The sequence below is a fragment of the Urocampus carinirostris genome, chromosome 1, assembly GCF_059441175.1.
Source record: "Urocampus carinirostris isolate Australia breed hairy pipefish chromosome 1, RoL_Ucar_1.0, whole genome shotgun sequence".
Taxonomy (NCBI): domain Eukaryota; kingdom Metazoa; phylum Chordata; class Actinopteri; order Syngnathiformes; family Syngnathidae; genus Urocampus; species Urocampus carinirostris.
In genome coordinates this window covers 52,052,384-52,072,325 of record NC_142349.1, presented here as the reverse complement: position 1 = coordinate 52,072,325, position 19,942 = coordinate 52,052,384, and the positions used below count along the sequence as shown (strand labels likewise).

Sequence of the window (19,942 nt, the reverse complement as noted above, 5' to 3'; positions counted from 1 at the left end):
AGTACAACTGTGCACAGTAAATGATGTGATGATAGTTCTACCCAGGCTATGTATCACAACACCTGACTGTGGGAGTCATTCTGTGACCAAACCTCCAATTCCAACCCAAGCAGGGAGGCAATGGGTACCAGTGTTGTAAGTCTTAGGTAGGACTAAGTTGAGGCTCAAACCAGGGACCTGCCAGTTTGGGGGCGGGCACCCTACCCTGATGGCCACCGAGCTGGTAATTAATGTGAATTCCTACCTTTATTAAATTCACATGAAAAAAAAAGGCATTAAGGTGCTTTAATAATAAAATAAAAAAGATCCTGTTGGACGACAAAAGATGAAGAAAAATGCTAAGAGATCTAGAATTCAAAATAGCACAGACCATTTGACTTAGCTCCTTAAGAGTGAAGTGACTGGTTATGAGTAAAAATGAATAGCTTGAAGCTGACACACTATCTTTGGTAAAAGCTTGACAGCATTTTCAGTCTTCCTTTCCCTGTGAAAAATTGTCAGCTGCACTGTGCTGTTCCCTTCTGTTCCACAGTTTCTGTATAGTCCAATCAGGGCCAAAACGACTGAGTCAGTAATGATAATTATTATTATCAAAACAGTCCCAAGCTATGAAACTAAAATATAACATAAATCCTCAAATTCATGTGCAGTCTAGATGGACGAGAAGTAATGAACTGAAACCATGGGGCCAATTTTACCTCAAAGATACATCCAAAGGTATAGTCCGAAGGAGTTTACCATAGGCCTGCCTCACCCTCACTGCTGAGTGGACTAGCAGGATTCTGCACACATCAAGACACCTAAAACACAGTTTTCCTCATTTTATTATTATTATTATTTATTATTCATTCGTTTTATGGTGAAGAAACAGTACTAGTAAAATACATTGGATACGGTTGCAATATGATCAAACAAGAAATCAGTCCACACAAAATTAGGAAAGCTTCCCCAAAGACACTTCATTTTGTGTGGGGAAAAATATCGGCATTAACCTTTGCAGAAGTTCCACCGACAAAGATGAAGAGAGAATGAGTAGGCTGTTGCTGGTCTGAAGGCAAATATTCTGATCTTCATTCAGAGCTGTTGTTTGAAACAGTAAATGTAAACATTTCCTTTGAAATGCATGTCAACAATAAGGAAAAAAACAATATTTGATATAATGAACCAACCATTGGACAGCAGGCCACGACAGAACTTGTTAAAAGAAGGCAGGGAGAAGAGAAGGCTGTAGGTGTCTGACTTCTTCATCAGCAGAGAGATTTCTTGAGCCCATACCAGCAGCAACCTCCTAACACAGAAACACACCAACTTCAGCGAGTGATGTTAACCTCATACTCTTGTTTTCTCATCCTTAAGGGAGAATACTGTATGTGAAAAAAATGTAGTTGCGATATTTTGGACCAGTGTTGGACCAGATGTGATTTTCGATTTTTTTTAAAGAAAATTGCATTTTTCCGTGCCAGTATTGCTTTTTGTGAGTGCTTGAACCTCCTATTGTCCTCAGGCCCGCCACTGTGTTGTTAACCCGGAAAAATCATCTTGAATTATATTTTATTTAACTTTAAACGTGGTTACTTCTCCTAGATTAGTGGAGCCCTAATTGGGACCATTTACCTAAACCTAATAGATATCGCGATGAGATATGTTGTAATAGTGTTTGCATGTCACTATGTTTAAGTTCTCACTAAAAACAAAACAAGCAAAGAAATCCACTTTTCTTTCAAAATCAAAGATCGCATCGAAATTGCAATACAGGTCTGAAAAATTGCAATTCCTTTTCTTTCTCTAAAACGTGCTGCGTTAGTCCCAACAGTAGAACAATTAAATGTTTTTATTTTTACATTTCCTTGTAAGCAATATAAAGATGTACAAATGGGGTCCTAAAATTAAGTCAATACGAGCGTTAATCATATTGACATGCATTAAACCAGTGATTTTCAACCACAGTGCCGCGACACACTCGTGTGCCGTGAGAGATCATCAGGTTTGCCGTGAAAAATTATCCAATGTCACTTTTTAAAATTCAAAATTTTATAAAACACTTATGAAACATTTACTGCAAATATGTCATTGTCAAGTGTCTGTGCAGTAAAAACTGTGAATATTAAAAATTACATTGTAATTAAACAGTGTCATTTTATAACATTTTTGTTTAGTGGTGTGCTGCAAAATGTTTTCGATGTAAAAAACATGCCCTGGCTCAAAAAAGGTTGAAAAACACTGCATCAAATCACAGATACCAGCGCCATCTTCTGGGGAGCTCTATTATGGTTATCGTATGTTCACACGTGGACGTGTGGCAGATTGCAGCGCGTGCAAAAATTGCTCACTTTTATTCGGTAGTGCCATTAAACCTTACCTCTGATTGGCCAGTGCCATTTAAAGTTGCAACTGATTGGCTAGCGCCGTTAAAACCCGAACTGTGGGACAAATTCAGATGGCCAAACACTTTTACAAACATGGAACTATAAATCCTAAAAAAATAAAATAAAAAAAAATACAATACAATACAAAAAAAACAAAAAACAATGCAGTGCCTTGCAATTACACAATCGCACTCTGTCACATTGCAACATCTATTAGATTTCAGTTAATCAAGCAGCTCTGTTAAGGGCTAGACAAATAAATCTGACTGGACTTCAGGTGTTATCATACACAAAGCCAGTCACCCATGTGTATACTACAAAGTTATCAATTCCTCTCATTTTTTTGAAAGTGTTGACGTATAAAGAGAAAAAAGAACAAACCTGACTTCAGGGTTGAGATTCTCCTTCACCAAAAGTCCTCCGAGTAGGTTAAGCAGAGTGCTGAAATGTTTCTTTGTGGCTGTTGTTACAGTGCTAATGACGGCACCGTCAAACAGTGAAGGGGAAGATGACGACAAGCTGGAGGAGATGAAATGATCGTGTCTAGTAGAGATGCAGAAAGGATACAGCACCAGTTAGGAAGTCCAGGATTATTTCAATATTTCTGAAGTTTCAATTATATGGCAAATATTTAATTAGGAATAATCCTTATCCTGTTTACATGGATGAGTAGATCCAGAGGTAAGTACAATTGGAGGTCCAAAGAAATGTTTCAGATTTACATAGAATTACCAAAAGGGGAGGAAGAAAGAATATGATGACTTTGACAGGAACATGGTATCTCTAATTATAGAGCTAAATAATTTTGGTTATTTATCTTTACTTTCAAGATAATGAGTCAGGCGAAAGAAGCTGCACTGAATAAATGCTCCACTGTGACTTCTATCAACCTATAAGCTACAATTTTAAAGAAAGAGGCATCCATTTTTAAAATGCTAAGTACATTTTTTTTCCATTGTTGTAGCAGCAATCGCCATAACTAGCTAGCGCCAATAGATATAAATATTTAGTGATTAGTAGTTTGTAACTGTACAGGGTGATACTTAAGTGACTTAAGACTGTTGGGTAGATATGAGCACAATAAACAACTATTTTTATGTTACCTGGTGCAGTGGGAATAGAGTGTGTAAAGCACAGCATACTGGACAGCAGGATAGTAAATTGCCATCTCAGAGTGCACTAGCATCAGCTTGTGACTTAGCAGGGCAAAGACGGTGGGAGACAAAGCCCACATCTAAATTGATAAAACAAAAGTAAATTAGCCACAATTCTAAAAATAGTCTTCTCGTTTGAAAAGGAAAATATACGTCCAAATACTTCATTGCTGTCCAGATGAGGACAGTTCATTGGTAATTATTTTTTTTCAATTGAGAGCAGTAAGAGGACAATGTTTACAATGTACATGTTCCAAAGAGGCAAAAAATGTCCCACCCACAATATTTACATTGATACTGTATAATATTTGTTTGGATATATATATATATATATATATATATATAGGGAAATTGGTTTTCCTGGCAGCCAAATGTTTAGCACAGGCATGGCAAAATTGAGGGTGAGTGTAAAGCGTTGTTCTTGATTAAATTACATAAAATAAAATAGTGATTTGTTATTTTTCTAGTGTGTGATAGTATAACAGCCAAAAAAAGAGCAACTATTTTTAGGGTGTATCGGTCCAACATTGAATAATATAATTGGAACTCAACCATCTTTTTTAATTACTCACCCCTTTAAATTCTTGGAATCAACAAATTTCAATTCAATTAAGATCTTGTTTATTGGGTCCTTGATTGCCAACGGTCTACAAATAATATCACATCTCCTGTCTGAAAAGAGTACTGTACAATTGAAGGATCATTTTGTGCTTACCCCAATGAGGGAGTTCTTGGTGTTGCCAATGGTAGTGAGAGTGCTGAGATTGAAAATGACAATAAACTGTGCCTTCTCTGGGTTAAGGGAAACTGAGGCAAAAGCAGGGTGCTGGATTTCAAAGCACGGACTTTCAGATGCCTGAGTCCCGCTAGTCAGTTCCAGCGTGGCCAAAATACTGGAGAGGGCACATGACATCTCTCCCAATACCAATTTATAAGTTGCCTCCAGTGTAGGAATATTTTTCAGACTCAGAAGTGCCTGGTACACTCCATGTACAGCTGAAACCACCTGTGCAGTGCAAGAATGAATTCATTACATGAATCAACATATATCACTTAACCAAATTACATAGTAGACAAAAAATAATTCATCACATATATAAATTAAATGAAAATACTTTTGTCTACTATCAGAAGGAAATTAGATCAAACACAAGATTAGTTCTTAAGGCTTGAGCTAAACAATTAAAAAAAAAAAACATTAAGCCACTTTAGATCCATTTAGAGGTGTGTACATCGAAACGCTGTTCACTGTTAAAACATTTTTTACCCATATACCGGTACAGTGGGTACAGTAAAGATTCAGACTCCTTAATAATTTTCACTCAGCTTGGCTGCAGTCACTACACATGCTTCGAATGTGATGACTTAATTAACCCCACAAAATAAATTATAATTTTATGTAATATATACACAAGTGCTTTAAGGACTTCTGTTTTTTTTTTAAATTATTATTAAAGCAGCTGAATGGGCTGATGGATCACTGCAATTTGACCAGTGTGTGTATATTTCAGTAATGATTACTGATCCATGATCAGTTTTAACCAATGTCTAGTTTGGAACACAGGTTATTTATGGAAAAAAATGCAAAGTTTAGGGAACGTGCAATTTTCACAGAGTAATGGGGAAAATCGGAGGTGCTTTAGAAATTTCTCGTGTCATTTAAATTACAGGTGTAGGTGCATTTTGGCTTCCCTGTCAAATATAGAAAGAAGTCAATAGATAAACTTATTGTATATGTTATTGTATAATGACTTGTTTACCTGACTGCACATTTTGCACATCTGGTTAGCTGCTCCACTTGCACTCTTTGCACTACTGTATAATACTATACATAGCTATAAGTTATTTAGCATATTATCAGTACTTCAATACTCTAACTCAGTACAACATTTATTTATATCTGTACATTATCGACATTTCGTTCTGTATACACGTGTACAAGAATGACAATAAAGTATATCTGAATCTGAAGTAACTGTGTGTCTCTGCACAGTCACACAAAAAGTCTGTATCACAGTGAACCAATGACCACACATTTGAAGCCACATCACAACAGTGTTTCAATTACAGGAGTTCAAATGCTTTTGAATCAGCTTGGGCAGAAAAAGACAAAAGTGTTGGTCAGTTATCCCGAACTTCATCTATTGCTATGCAATGATGGTAAGAGAAATGATCAAAGATCAGAAACACTGAGCTCCTGAGGGGATGAAAATATTAATAGAAAACAAAAACAAAAACTAAAGTACCGATTAACAACAGTTTTGAAGCCACGGGTAGTATATGCTTTGACTTGTTATGTCAACTTACTGGAAAGTAATGACATCAAATAAATACTAAAACAGTAAGGTTAATCCCTCAATCTCTTAGCTTACAAACATTCATTCATTATCCAACCACATAGCCAAACTAAGTTTAGGTTTTAGGGAGCTGGAAGCCATCCCTGCTGTAGTTAGAAAATTATTAATAAAAATCATTAGTTGAATTAAAACCCTTTCATAAAAATAAATAAATAGCAATAGCTATACCAAAAAGATATCGGGCCGTGGGCAAGGGAAACCATGGAATGGTTGTCAGTCTGTTGCAGAGCACATCCAACTGCACACTCATACCTAGGGAAATTTCGGAATTGCCAATTAACCAGTGTAACATGTTATTTGAATGGGGCAGGGAACTGGAGGGAATATCATCCTAGTCACTGGAAGAACATGCAAAATCTACACAGGGTACATGGAATTGAACCCCAGATATCTAAACTGTGAGACAGACGTGGTAACCAGTTATCAACCGGGCTGATGCTATTACACATATCGTTTATGTCACATTAACACCTGTCAACATACCTCCTTCTCTCGATGGAAACGCAATTCAAGCAGCTGTGAGTCTGGTGCCAACAATTTTTCTACGAAGGATGCAGGCAACTTTGTGTTGATCTGTTCCACAATCTAAAATAGTTACAGAAAAGTGTTATAGTTAAATAAATAAAAAAATATTTATGACAGCAGAGGGATTTGTAACAATATTCCTACTTTTCCTTTTCTAGATAATTTGATAGCTAAAGTATAAAGAATCATGGTAAATCAATCTTTTTTTGCAAATAAATATTGTTTTGTTTATCTGCAACTTGACTTGACCAACTATTGTGATGGGTTTGCTATACCTTTAAGTCAAATGTTTAATTTCAAATACACACACACATATATATATATATATATTTATATATATTAGCGCTGCAACAACGATTCGACAAAATCGAATAAAATCGATGATTAAAAGCGTCGGCAACTAATTTGATCATTAATTCGTTGTATCACGTGATTTATGAGCCACCAAAAACGTTAAATCAATGCAAATTAGAGTGCAGACCATTTTGTTGAGACGCTGGGAATCATAGTACCGATTTGGTCCGGCAGAAGGCGCCATGACATTTTTTATAAAAAAAGCTATGTTAAATTTTGTCTATAATACATTTTGAACATTGGATCATTTACAAACATAATTGACATGATAGTTTCAACTTTGTAGTGTTTGACTGTTTCATCATGACACAAAGTTAACAATTTTCAAGGGAACATACAGAAATACAAAGAAAAACAATCAGAAAATCAGTATAAAATAAATAAAGTAAAAAGAAAAAAAATAATGACATGTATTTTTCATAATGGCAATGTATCAACACTCCACTTATTGAAACATAAATATTTTGTTTGTTTGTTTGTTTGTACATGATTCAATTGTTTGTTTGTTTGTACATGATTCTAATTGAATCGTTTCTTCCGGCGCCGTCACGAATGGCAGCCACTCCAGCAGCTCCCGTGTTATTTTCGATTGTTCTCAGCTCTGGGATGCTGCTGGAAATGTGAATTTCCCTTCGGGGATGAACAAAGTATCTATCTATCTATCTATCTGTTTATCATATTCCAAAATGTAATTTTCTTTTTACTGTTTTATATCATAGAACATTTAGTTTTGTGCACTATCCTCTATCTGCCCAAAACTTCAATATTTGAATAAATAGTAAGGAAATTATAAATCCGATTCATTGAAAAAAATAAATCGACCGATTCATCGATAATGAAATCAATCGTTAGCTGCCCTAAAATATATATATATATATATATATTATATATATATATATATATATGCCTCATATATGGCCCTTTGTTGGAAGCACAGAACAAAAACAAATCAATTTGTACAGCATTCTCAATACTGCAATACCAATTAACACAACAAAAACTGAAAAAAGCATATTGTTGGTGAAATTAATGCGACAGTCTTTGAAGTCGCAGCTTGAAATTATTTCCGAATGAATGGTTACTGGGACTTAACCTGTATAGTTGCTCATTAAGATAACAGGATTACTCTGTTTTGACAGATGGTGCCTATTGTGAAGAATTTGAGCCTATTTTCTCAAGTTCCACTGTGTTTACAGTTGTATTTAAAAGTTAAAATTTATCCCTATGTGATTATACCCCCATTTATTTGAGTTTTGTTTCATTTTAACCATTATATATAAATATAGATCCAGTATGTGATGAATTTTCATAATAGAGTCGTGACAGCAAAATAACAACAATAACAAAGTGCAAAAATAACAATAAGTTGAACGTTCATCAAAATCTGGATGTATATTTATATGTTGGTGATGTTGGAGCTGATGGTGAAAACGAAACGGAAACTAAATAAATGGTGATGCAATAACATAGAGATACATTTAAATAAGAACACTAAACAGACACAGTTAGGGCAAACAAGTGGGAACTTTTTCTGGCTCAAGCTTTTTCTTAAAGTTATCTTACATTTTCTTAAATCCTAAATATTGAACATTGTATCATGGCAAACAAAAATTGCATGAAAGTTTCAACTTTATAATGTTTGACTGTGGAACAAAGTTAACCATTTTGAAGGAAATAGAAAGTGGTTTCATAAGCACAAAGTCAAAAAAAAAAAATTCGAAAATAAAATTAAAATTAAAAAATAATATGAACATGTTTAACTCTACACAAGCGGCAGATTCAGATAATTTTCATATCAGGAGTGTTTACCACATTCCAGGATTTAACCTCCCCAAAAAATTTGTTGACAAATTTTGAAAAATGGGTTTGTTTGCATTTTGGATATAGATTTTTGTTGATAGAAACAATTGCAACACATGAAATGAAATGCATTGCTCTTTCTTGTTTGTCTTGCAGGATGAGTCCAAATAAACAGGAACTTTGGATAGGGAAGGATGGATAAGGAGGGAGGAAAAGAGTATCTTACATATTTGCAGGTGTATAGCATACCTTGTTGTGTGTTTTTGTTTATTAAGTCAACTGACACAACACTTGTATTTTTTATTGTTTTATATAACAGTATATCCTGCTGTTTTGTGCAATTTTTGTAGCTGTCCAAAATTTCAATATTTTAATAAAGAGGAGAAAATGAAAAATGTCTGATTTATCCATTAATCCAAAAAATAATCGTCAGATTCACCAATTATGAAAATAATTGTTAGTTAAAGCCCTAAAGCATATGCTACTTCCTATTACTTTTTGTACACGTTAGGTTAATATTCTTTTTTTTAACTTGTAGTTGTTTTTTTAAAAAACATGTTCGAAATAAAGTTTGGTTGATAGATTCATTCATTCAAAAGTTTGTTTCTGGAATAAGTCATGTTTATGTTGGGATGGTAATTAGAGTGATTATAATATAGTTCATTTTGGTCATAAAAATTAATTTGAGAATAGACATCCATTAATAATACGATTTTTCAGTTTAGCAGCTAAAAGAACTCTGGTCAAAATATGGTAAATTATTGACGATCATACCAGAGTAAGAAGGCTGAGGACTGCTAGGCTGTAGTCCGAACCACATAGACTGCAGCAATCCAATTGGTCCAAGCCATAGGCTAAGACTGTCTCCATTAGTTGGCCACAGGGTTCCATGTTGGCCAGCAACACACCTACACACTCATTCCCTGCAGTTAAAACTCCCTCAGAGAACTGAACTTGCTTGGCTGTGGTCACACATGCCAAAACCCGGTTGAGAATCTATTTAAAAAGAGAAGAAAACAGAATTAGAAGTCAATATATGTGGTGCAGCACTTGGATTTGATACTCAATGTGTTGAATTATGAAATTTCCATTCATATAGTTTGAAATGCAGAACCCATGTGCCTATTCTTTTTTTGACTACAAGGCAAACATAAATTTTCCTCAAATGTGTGGCGCGCCCTACAGTGTGAGTGCCCTGTATGCGCGTGTGCATGTTGTAGACGTAGTAGAGGACACATCACACCAAGATTTAAGTGGTAAGAATGCATGTTGATTAAATATAAAAACAAGTACACGCATTATGCAGAACATTGTGTTTTATTCCACGCATCACCAATGAACTGCACTTCTTGTTGTCCAAATTTTAAGCCCCGTGCACACCTGATGCCACCTGCAATCATCGCCACTCATAATCTGCATTTTGCTATGTAACTGATGTTGCCATCTTGAATGATCTCGTAATCTCAAACATGTGATCAATAATACCGAAAACATCTCTGAAAATGCCATGTTGTGTGCAGGGGACAACGCTCTTTGACAATACCAATGACCAACGGCATCTCGCAAATGGTGCCTCATCTGTCCGGGGCTTCACAGCCAATGTGGAAATAAAAAGAACTTTGAGCTTTCTATAATGAAAATGATGAGGACTTCAATGGCTTTGATTGAATGACAAATACCAGTAAAAATGCTTTGTTCATACTCTTTCTTTGTGATTTTTCTATCCATGTTATTTACCATGTCCACACTTAATGATTTGGATGGTTGAGAAAGACTTGTATCGACACAGCTCTAACTGGCTAACCTGGGCGGCCTGCTTGGGCCAGTGGGATCAAACCATATGTGTCAGAAGGGGTAAACCAGTTTATGCTGTTGGGCCTCTCTGCTGTTGAATGGTTTCATGACATAACTCCACACCCCTTGATGTGCAGTGGGCTTAATGTTTTGTGTCAGGTTCAGAAGAGCGAAGTGGAATGAATGTTTGGGGAACGTTAACGTGTTTTTGACTCTAGCCCCAACCCACCAGGAAGATATGGCTTTTGTATATAGATAGACAGATAGATGCCAATTGATAATAAATATCGTAGTACTTTGTCATAAATACTTGATAAAGCATAACAGTTCCGTTTAAACTCAGTTTTACTCCTGCTCCATTATTATATACCCATGTATTTTTTTCAGTCCCGCATTATTTTTTTTCATTAAATAAACATGCTTGTGCTGCTCTAGCCCTATTTTTGAACATGCATGCTTATGTGTGTTTGTTTGTTAAAGGTGGAGAATGTTAGAGGGTAAAGAGCTGGCACACATAGTGTATATAAAGTCTGCGCCCTAATATGAGGTGCATCTTGTGTGTGTAAAATAAACAATGGCAATGATAACAGACTGCACCTTCAAGTAGTCCGCCAATTTGCCTTAAAAATACCAAATGTACATACAGATAATAAGCATTTCAAAATACCTGTTGACATATGATCTGAATGTTTTTAAAACAAATACCTTAAAAAATAGAATGTCAGGTTAAGGATATTTACATTGTGCATGATAATAATTCCCAAACATGTAATGTGATTTTTTCACTGCGACTTGGCAGGCTAAATCAACAATTCAATATGCTATTTATCGCTCAAACACAGACTAGTGCAAACTCGTGTGTGCTGCACTCACATCAGTGACATAAGCTTCAGTTATAGGTGGTCCTCTGATGGGGCTGAAAAGCTCTCCGATGCTGCGAACGACTGTACTGAACACTCTCAAAAGAGCTGCCAACTTTGGGAGAGACACTGCAGGAGGCGGAATGTCTTCTTCCAGCACTTCACCTGTGACAACGTGGCTGAGATCCTAAAAACAACACCAAGTCCGATTGCTGAGTTGATCAAAACATTGTTAACAACACATGCATTCATATTTTACCTCTGCATATGCCTCCATGTCCTCCAAGAACTGCCCCAGCAAAGTGGTGGAAAAAGTCAAATCTGCCACCCAGAATTGCTCCAGACTTTGAAGCCATACTTTAAGAGGGGAAAAATGTAAAAAGAAATTCACATAGTTATATTATAGTACCAAATGTCACATTTGTCACAATGTGAGATCCAAGTACTGTGGCATCTTGGCTTTTAGACTGCCAAATTTAGGCTTTTTTGTGTCGTGTCCCCTGGGTTATTTATCCAGTTTTTCAGATCAAAATTTTAGTAACAAGCCAAGTGGGACTAAAAGGGCGAGGGGCATTCGTCAACAGCGTTTTGCAGTATGTATACGAGTTAAAAGGTGAGTTTTTCCAGCACCCAGTGCTACAAGTGAAATTTCATTTTAATGTGAAATGTTTAACCTTACCCCATGTTCAAGATCAGTGACTTCACAGCTACCTTTATCAGAAGTTAGATTTTGATCATTACTCTGCTGTCTGCATCCTCGCCCACACTCGCCTTCAGAAATATATTACCCCTCTCCTCTAACAAACGTACTGACTCCCTATTTAGCAACTCATTCACTACAAAGTTTTGTTAAATACTTTAAAGTGACACTACTGTATGGCCCTTCCATATCATTGACCTTCAACGACGCAACTTTCCCACTCGGTCCCCTTACTCTACTGACAAAAATGTCCTTATTCTCATCACCCGCACAAAATGCCAGCCTGAACCTTAAACTCCTCCTTTAAAAAACAAAATAAAAACACTGACCTGACACCTGCTGAGTAAGAGAATGTTTCTGGGTGTGGTCAATGTGCCAACCCACCAAGATATCAACTGTGTCCTATTGGAAAAAACAACCAAATGCAGGGATAATAGTCACAATGTTATACATAGTTATAGGCAAAAACGTCAATAATCTCACCCTGAAATTGGTGCTGAAGACATGCGGGTAGCAACGAGCAACTTGCAGAATACACTTTACACTTTGGCATAGCAGCTCTGGAGTGTCCACATTCTCCAAAATGGACTGCAGATTTCTCATCACAAGCTATTGCACAGAAAATAGGGCAGTAGCTTCATTTGATGCCATGGACATTAAATCAGTTTATATTTGCTAGAAAATGACAAAAACCTCACAGAGTAAAAGTCAATGCAGATTGACAACAAATAAAAACTGGATCATATGCAGATTCCACATTTATAGCTATAAAATGCTACCACAACCCTGACAGATATATGCATCATAAAGTTGATTGCCCATACCTGCATGACTTGAGTAAAGGTCTTTCTCTCTTCCGCAGCTTCCAATGCTCGCTGCGTCGCTAACAAGTATAATAGCTTCACCTCATCACGATTGCTTGAATTAAACTTGAGAAATATCCACTTAAAGATCCGTTCCGCTTCATAGCTGAGAACTGTGCAGAGCAAACCCAAGCAGGATGCAGCGTCTTGACGCAACTCCCAGAGCAGCTTACTACTGTAACAAATCAATAATAAAGAGAAGCCTATATGTTAGGAACAGTAACAATAATTACTAGTTAATAGGAATGCACAATTTTGAGAAAAAAAACTAATTCCGATTTTTCAGACCAGTATTGCAATTTCGATGCGATTTCTGATTTTAAAAGAAAAGTGCGTTTGCTGTGCTAGCTTTGCTAATTTTCTAAGTACTTAACCCTTGGATGCATGACCTAGCAGTACATACATTGTTTCATGAGTGGAGCTGGTAATTAGTGGAGGGGTGGAGGGAATATTAATGGCATCATGTCATACACATGTTCTATGAGGATTACTTGGAATATGACAGTATTACAACTTTTTAGTTTTACAGACCTTGAAGAATAACCACCTTGGGGGTCTTTTTTAATCTTACTATGCATCCAAGGATTAATACTAGTGACAGGGTAATCAGTCTGTTGAGAAGGAAAGACGTGTGTATACGTCGTAACCTGTCACGCCTAGACATACCCTTAGAAAATGTATGAAATACTAATGTTTAGTTTTTCAGATGGTGATCAACTTTGACCTGGGACAAGGTAAGGCTTCATGGTATTGTCCTAGTCGTTTTAAAGCCAAGATGCTTATGCAACACTCATCTGCAGACATGTGATTGCAAAAGAAATTCAGGGAAAATAAATGCCTTCCATTTATTTGTGTTCCAACTTAAATTACTCAATGCTAGTAGCACTTGCAGTGATTATTCTTGTTGGGAACAAAACTTATACTTCCTTTCAAACGAGACCACAACTGTCCAGATTCTCCAAATGGTTCAACAATGCATTTAATTTACTTTGGGTACAACTCTGATTGAGATTTTATGTGAATTATACAGGGTCGTTAAATGTTAAACCTAAGTAAACAGCGCCCTCTTCTGGGGAATGTTATGGTTGCTGTCGATAAATCCTTGAAAAAAAAAAAAAAAAAGATGTCATACGATTACAAAAAATTTAGGACAGGTATTTCTGCAAGGAAATAATTCAGATATTAGACGACAAACGTAGTGATCATTTAAATTCCTCATTGACTTGCTTATAGTTAGGACCTCCTTTTTCTGTTAACAATAAAACAAGCCAGGCTGGTTTATTCAATACAATGAAAACATTGCACAACTTATTCAAAAATCCAATTGTTCAATGTGCAAATTTACTTTTGTTTAAAAAAGTAATAATAACAATGACATTATATATATGCAGTAAAATTTCTCCGAAACGTAATTTGAGAGACTAGAGCTAGACTTGATGAAAGGTGCTGTCTGGAATTTGAAAATGTTCTACTTGCTGGTGCCATATTTTGGCTCAAATCATCATTGCAGCCTCTGTGAAGCTGCTTGTGTGGCGCGTGCAAGTGACTGCCTTTCCGAGACGCAAACGAATAAACATCTTTTTTGAGGTTTGGGTTGGTGTAAGGACACCATCTAAAACCGGCCTTTTCTTACTTTCACAATTTTCATTCTTCATTTACAGAAAACCGCGAGCACAAGCATGAAAATCACTCCCCACCTATTGTTTACTTTTGAACTTGTGTTCAACCATTTGCTTTGTTTTTTTTCCCAAAGTTTTTTTATTTTTACAACAAAGTGGCATAACAAAATGGTTGTAAGTTTGTTGTGAAATGTAAAACGATAACTTGAAGCATTTGGCATGACATATTTCAACTGTTTTTTAATTACATCAAGCAGAAAATTAGTTATTGATTCTCAACACTTGTCAGGGTCTTAAGACTGTAACAATGTAAACAGTGTTAGACCATTTTTTTTTTAAACTAAATTATATAGATGTATTAGATAGGTTAAACTTAAACTAATAAACAGTTGGAACCAACAATATAGTAATACGAGTGTATTGTGCATTGTGTAAAAATAATTTTACCAGAATACAATGCAATGTATGCTATCGATGTGCATACCACATCACCAGGTACACAAAAATGTCTACCCCTAATGGGGAACATAAGTGCTTAGAATCTTTCAAGTAGCATTGGATGATTGAATATTATAACATGGCTCAAAGTGACTGTCGGGTCCACTTCTTTTTCCATCAGGAAGATAATTGCGACGTCATATTATGCAGTTATTAATAGCAATTGGCCTAATTTATAATCACGCAACCCTAAAAAAATGCATATTAAAATGCTTCAAAAATGAAAACTTGCATCTTTTATTCAGGGTTTCAAGTCACAAAATCAGTTTGTCTTACCTCTCATTCATAATATCATTCAATGAGCTTAGAATGGTGTCGAGCTGTTTGACCAAGTTCTGTGGGGGGAGAGAAATACAAACACATTTACAAAATTAACCTTTCAAACTTCCTTTTTTTTTTTTAAGACAAGAAGGACTTTATTACTGACCACTTTGTTCTCGCTGTGACTAATGAATTCTTTTAACTGCTTCAGGGTAGACAACCTTCGATCCCGATCATCCTCCCTTGAAATTCTGCGCAGGAGGTTGGCCAACCTAGACTCATCTGAGTGAGCCATCCCTCTATCTACAATGCAACAATGACAACATTACCTTCACTAAAACTAAAATCAAAAAGTGTATGATACTGTTTTTACAAAATTGTATCAAATTTCAGACAAGAAGTTGAATCTCACCCTGCGATTTCCTCATGTCCTTTGAAACTAAAGCACGGTTTCCATGCTGCAAAGAGTTTAAATCCACCGTCACATCATTCGGCCTCAACTTTTGCCCCAACGACTTCCAACTAAAAGTAGTATCACAGACAACTTGACCAGCTTCATATCCACCTGTCAGATATGACAAGATTAATCACATGAACATAAAAGTGCATGATTATCTTTCCTCAAAGGAAAATCTCAATTTAAAAAAAAATATGTTTGGCTCCATGAAAATGCTGAGCTTAAATACTAGGTATGAACATAAGGTGTACAGCAGGGTTTCTCAAATAGTGTGCCTCAGCACAATAGGGTGTTGTGAGACTTTGCCCCGGAAAATGTTATAATTGAATTCAATAAGAACTAAAATCATACGCAAAAGACAAATGTCCCTGTGTAAGGTGCTGTGCCTTTAGAGATGACTCGAGGATGCCTTTGCGAGTGAAAACCACTAAGTACCATTTAGCTGGGATGTCATTATTTAGCGGGCTGTTTTCTGAAGTTAGTTCAAAATGTGGTCTTTGAAACACACTTGTGGATTATTTTTTTGGAAAGTCCATGACAAATACAATAATTTATAGAATTTGATTCACACAAGGGGTTGTAAATCATCTACTTACTACTAATACTACCTATACAGGATATTTTTCATGATACTTAACATATTTTAGTTTGCTGCAACACTATATACTTAACGCTATGTCATGAGAATATAAACCAAAAAATTTAAATCAAAAGGCACAAATTGTATTTATTAAAGCTTCAAATGGCGAAGCTCCTTATTATATTGTCTCTTAAAAAAGTGTGCAAGGCTCCAAAAAGGTTAAGAAACACTAGCGTAGTAGCCTCACCCTCTTCATGAAGTGCCTCTGCACCAGTATAGGCATTGCTGGGCACCACTGATTCCTCAGCCAAGATCGATGGTAATGTTTCAAAAATCGCTACTGAAATGAGCTCTCCGGACTTCACGCTGTCCTCAAATGACACACTATCAACTCTGAGGAAAGGAACAAACAAACATTTAAAATGCTTGGATCTAATGTTGACAAGTGACAATTCTGCCATTTGGGTTTCAGAAAAACAAAATCGGAAGCCCTGTTAATCATCAATAAACCAGAAGTTATTGCCATGAGCACATAAAATGCAAAGTGCTAGCACTCGGAAGTCAATGGCCTGGATAACACACTCTAACCCAGTAATAAAAACAGTGATGACAAGAGAGTAAACAAGTTATTGTTGCATTGAAAAAAATATCTTTCCTCTCATTATTTTTACTTGCTACCGCAAAATTATCATGTGGAATGCTTTGCAACATTTTAAACAAGTCACAGGCCCTAAAGGAAAGAAAAGTTGGCATACTGGGAATCAAACTATTGTTTCGCTCAACCATTGAGCAAATATTATCAGAGCTTTATATCGTTTTAATTAATCAGACATTTTGTGACATATTTACTAAGGCTCAATTGGTTGAAATATTGACGCACCAACGTCGATGTTTTTCGCTTGTAGTTGAACAAATTTTGACAACCTTCATCGTCTGTCTTGAATCTACAAATATTTGCAAACATGACTAAAACCTTTGTTACTGTGCTAACTTACATACATTACTATTTTAATCTTGCAATTTACGACAACACAAAAAGGTTTACCCATTCAATCATTTGGTTTCAAAATTAGACACATGTAAGTAAAAAGGGGTTCAATGGTGTAATAAATTGTTCCGATTCATGACACCATGCACATAGCGCCGTCAAAAAGTTACTGCAGCTCCCACATGGTCACTATTCCAAATGCAGTGAAGACACCTCGTACTCATATATCGGAAATCATCATCATTTTGGTTTACAACTAAATGTCAATCTGAAAATTCCGGTAGACACAACAGATGTCTTCTAGGGCAGCTGCAATATTTCGTAATATTGCCCATCTTTTCATACGGATTCCCTAATTTAACATGATCGCCCGTACGTGATTGTAGGCCCTTTATTATGTTCTATATGCCCTTGTCAATAACGGAACAACTAGGGTGCAGCATTTACGCGTAGAACGCAAATGAACACACCACAGAACCAAACAACGGAACTTCTGTCGACAATCTTGACAATTTAGCTTTGCAATCATAAGTCCCAGGAAAACTAGGACGATTTCGGTGGTGTTTATAATAAATCGAAGTGATGTTCTTAGGGAGTCTCATGCAATCGTTTTGCTTCGTTTCACCAAGTAAATTTGGGGTAGGAGACTCGCACAACGCCTAAAACAAGACTGGTGACGGGCATGTGAACGCGTACTCTTTTACGAGGCTAACACTAGGCCACGTATAGGTTTTCAATGTAATAACTGAGAGGGAAGAAAAAATATATGTAATTTCCGCGCAAAGAGCCTTTCGCAAGGAAAATGGGCACAAGCCATAACACGCAGAACATTAGATTTACTCCAGGAACAGAGCACCAACCTGGGCTGCCAGTCATTCCGGTGTGGCTGCAGTTTGTGGGCACCACTGAGCCGAGACTTCGGGGCTTTCCGGCTCATTACCTTCTGGGCGGCTTCATGGCCCGCTTGCAGCGGTAACGTTAGCCTTATTTCACGGGCTTCTCCTTTACTTGTATGATATTGTCAAGAATTGAAATTTGGTAGCAACTCGTTGTTACTGTTAGCTTGAGCCTGTGTTTGGCTATCCTTCTTCGTACTGGAAAGAGCAGCCTACTTGCGCTTATTTTTTGCTAGCGCCTCCAATCGACTGGTTTCATCAACTGCAGTTTGCCACAAATTGTTAGCAGGATTAACAGAACATTGTGTATTATCCAGTGTTGGGTAGGGTTACTTTAACTTGATTACTTTCAATTACTTTTGGATTACTCCAAAACCAAATATGCTAATAAAAGACAAAATAAACTAAATATGAATACATTTTGTGCAGGCTTAGGGAGTAACGGAACACATGGAACGGCAAAAATGATGTTGGCAAGCTGTTTGGATTTATTTTCATTTCGTTTCTGTCGCATTTTATGTTAGTTTTGCCGGAGATCAAAGAGATCAAAGCCAGGAGAGAAAGCTTACCACGTGTTGTGAGTCATAATTTTATTCATATTTAGTTTCTTCTTTTGTCTTTTATTAGCATATTTGGTATTGGAGTAATCCAAAAGTAATTGAAAGTAATCAAGTAAAAGTAACCCTACCCAATTCTGGTATTATCTAGCACTTCCGTCTGGTAAAACCAAACACATAGAAAAACAAAAAAATATTGATTTCAATAAAAGCAACAATGCATGAAATCTAAAACTTGGCATTTTTAAACTACTCGTATAAAGCAAATTGTACATATTTTTTATATAATAAGGCTGAAAATCAACATGCTGCTCTGGACCCTCCAAAAAATAAAATCTCTGTTAGAGGCTGGGCAAAAATATATATAAAATACAATGAAATTATTTGGTCAATTTGAGTCTTTGTTGTTTGTAATATTCATCGTGCTCTGTAGCATCCGTTTTAGTTGCAATACAACAGGGGTGTCAAAACTCTTTTTAGCTGGTAGAAAACGCACCCTCACATGGGCAGGACTACTTGATTAAAGAGAAAGAGAGAGTGTGAAATAGAGAGGGGTTGGGGGCAGAAAGAAAGTGTGAGAAAGAGAGAGAGAGAGAGAGAGAGAGAGAACAAGTGGGGAAAGACAAAGAAAGAGAGAAAGATAAGAGAGACAAAGAAACAGACAAAGAAACGGATAAATAAAGAAAGAAAACGGAAAGAAGAAAGTGAGAGAAAGAACAAAATTGGGAACGAAAAAGACAGAAAGAAAACAGTGAAAGAGAAAGTGGGAGAGGGAAAGAGAGAGAGAGAAAAATACAGAATGAACTAACAATAAATAGCAAAAGAGAGGGATAGAGAGAGGGAAAGTAAAGAAATAGGAAGAAAAGAGAGAAAAAATGAGGGGGAGGAAATGTGTCAGCTTTGTCCCTGTTATCCTTTATGAGTCTAAAAATGCAGAAATACTGTGAAATTACCACAAAACTAAACATTGAATTTAGTACTATGTTTTGCTTTCCTTCTAAAAATGGAAAAAGAAATACGACAAAAACACTACTACAGTTATTGAAATGAAATGAAATGAAATGATCTGCATTTTATATAGCGCTGACTTCTTTACAATGTGCTCCACATTTCCCAATAGCGGCCTTGCAGCCATGTAAGGCGCTAACCTGCTTATTGGGGGGAGTAGCGGTTCAGTGTCTTACCCAAGGACACTTCGACATGCAACACGGAGAGGCCGGGATTCGAACTGGGATCCCTTGATCCCAAGACGAGCGCTCTACCTCCTGAGCTACTGCCGCCCCATGAGAAAGTCTTCGACCACTGAGCTGATC

The 19,942-nt window shown here is 36.4% G+C and overlaps 1 protein-coding gene across 1 annotated transcript in view; it reads right to left on the bottom strand.

Annotated features, from left to right (window-relative positions):
* The window catches only part of smg1 (SMG1 nonsense mediated mRNA decay associated PI3K related kinase), a 48,642-nt gene extending 30,398 nt beyond the window's left edge, over positions 1-18,244 (bottom strand). Inside the window, exons 1-18 of the mRNA XM_088344828.1 lie at positions 18,037-18,244; positions 16,436-16,581; positions 15,564-15,716; positions 15,318-15,454; positions 15,167-15,225; positions 12,735-12,948; positions 12,394-12,519; positions 12,240-12,312; positions 11,470-11,567; positions 11,224-11,397; positions 9,331-9,552; positions 6,361-6,462; positions 4,236-4,526; positions 3,470-3,600; positions 2,748-2,909; positions 1,170-1,288; positions 993-1,080; positions 699-800 (exon numbers count right to left, since the gene is read on the bottom strand). Coding sequence (XP_088200954.1) covers positions 699-800; positions 993-1,080; positions 1,170-1,288; positions 2,748-2,909; positions 3,470-3,600; positions 4,236-4,526; positions 6,361-6,462; positions 9,331-9,552; positions 11,224-11,397; positions 11,470-11,567; positions 12,240-12,312; positions 12,394-12,519; positions 12,735-12,948; positions 15,167-15,225; positions 15,318-15,454; positions 15,564-15,716; positions 16,436-16,581; positions 18,037-18,113 — 2,474 coding nt within the window. The 5' untranslated portion in view covers positions 18,114-18,244. The remainder of the gene's footprint in view (positions 1-698; positions 801-992; positions 1,081-1,169; positions 1,289-2,747; positions 2,910-3,469; positions 3,601-4,235; positions 4,527-6,360; positions 6,463-9,330; positions 9,553-11,223; positions 11,398-11,469; positions 11,568-12,239; positions 12,313-12,393; positions 12,520-12,734; positions 12,949-15,166; positions 15,226-15,317; positions 15,455-15,563; positions 15,717-16,435; positions 16,582-18,036) is intronic.
* Positions 18,245-19,942: the final 1,698 nt, after the last annotated feature.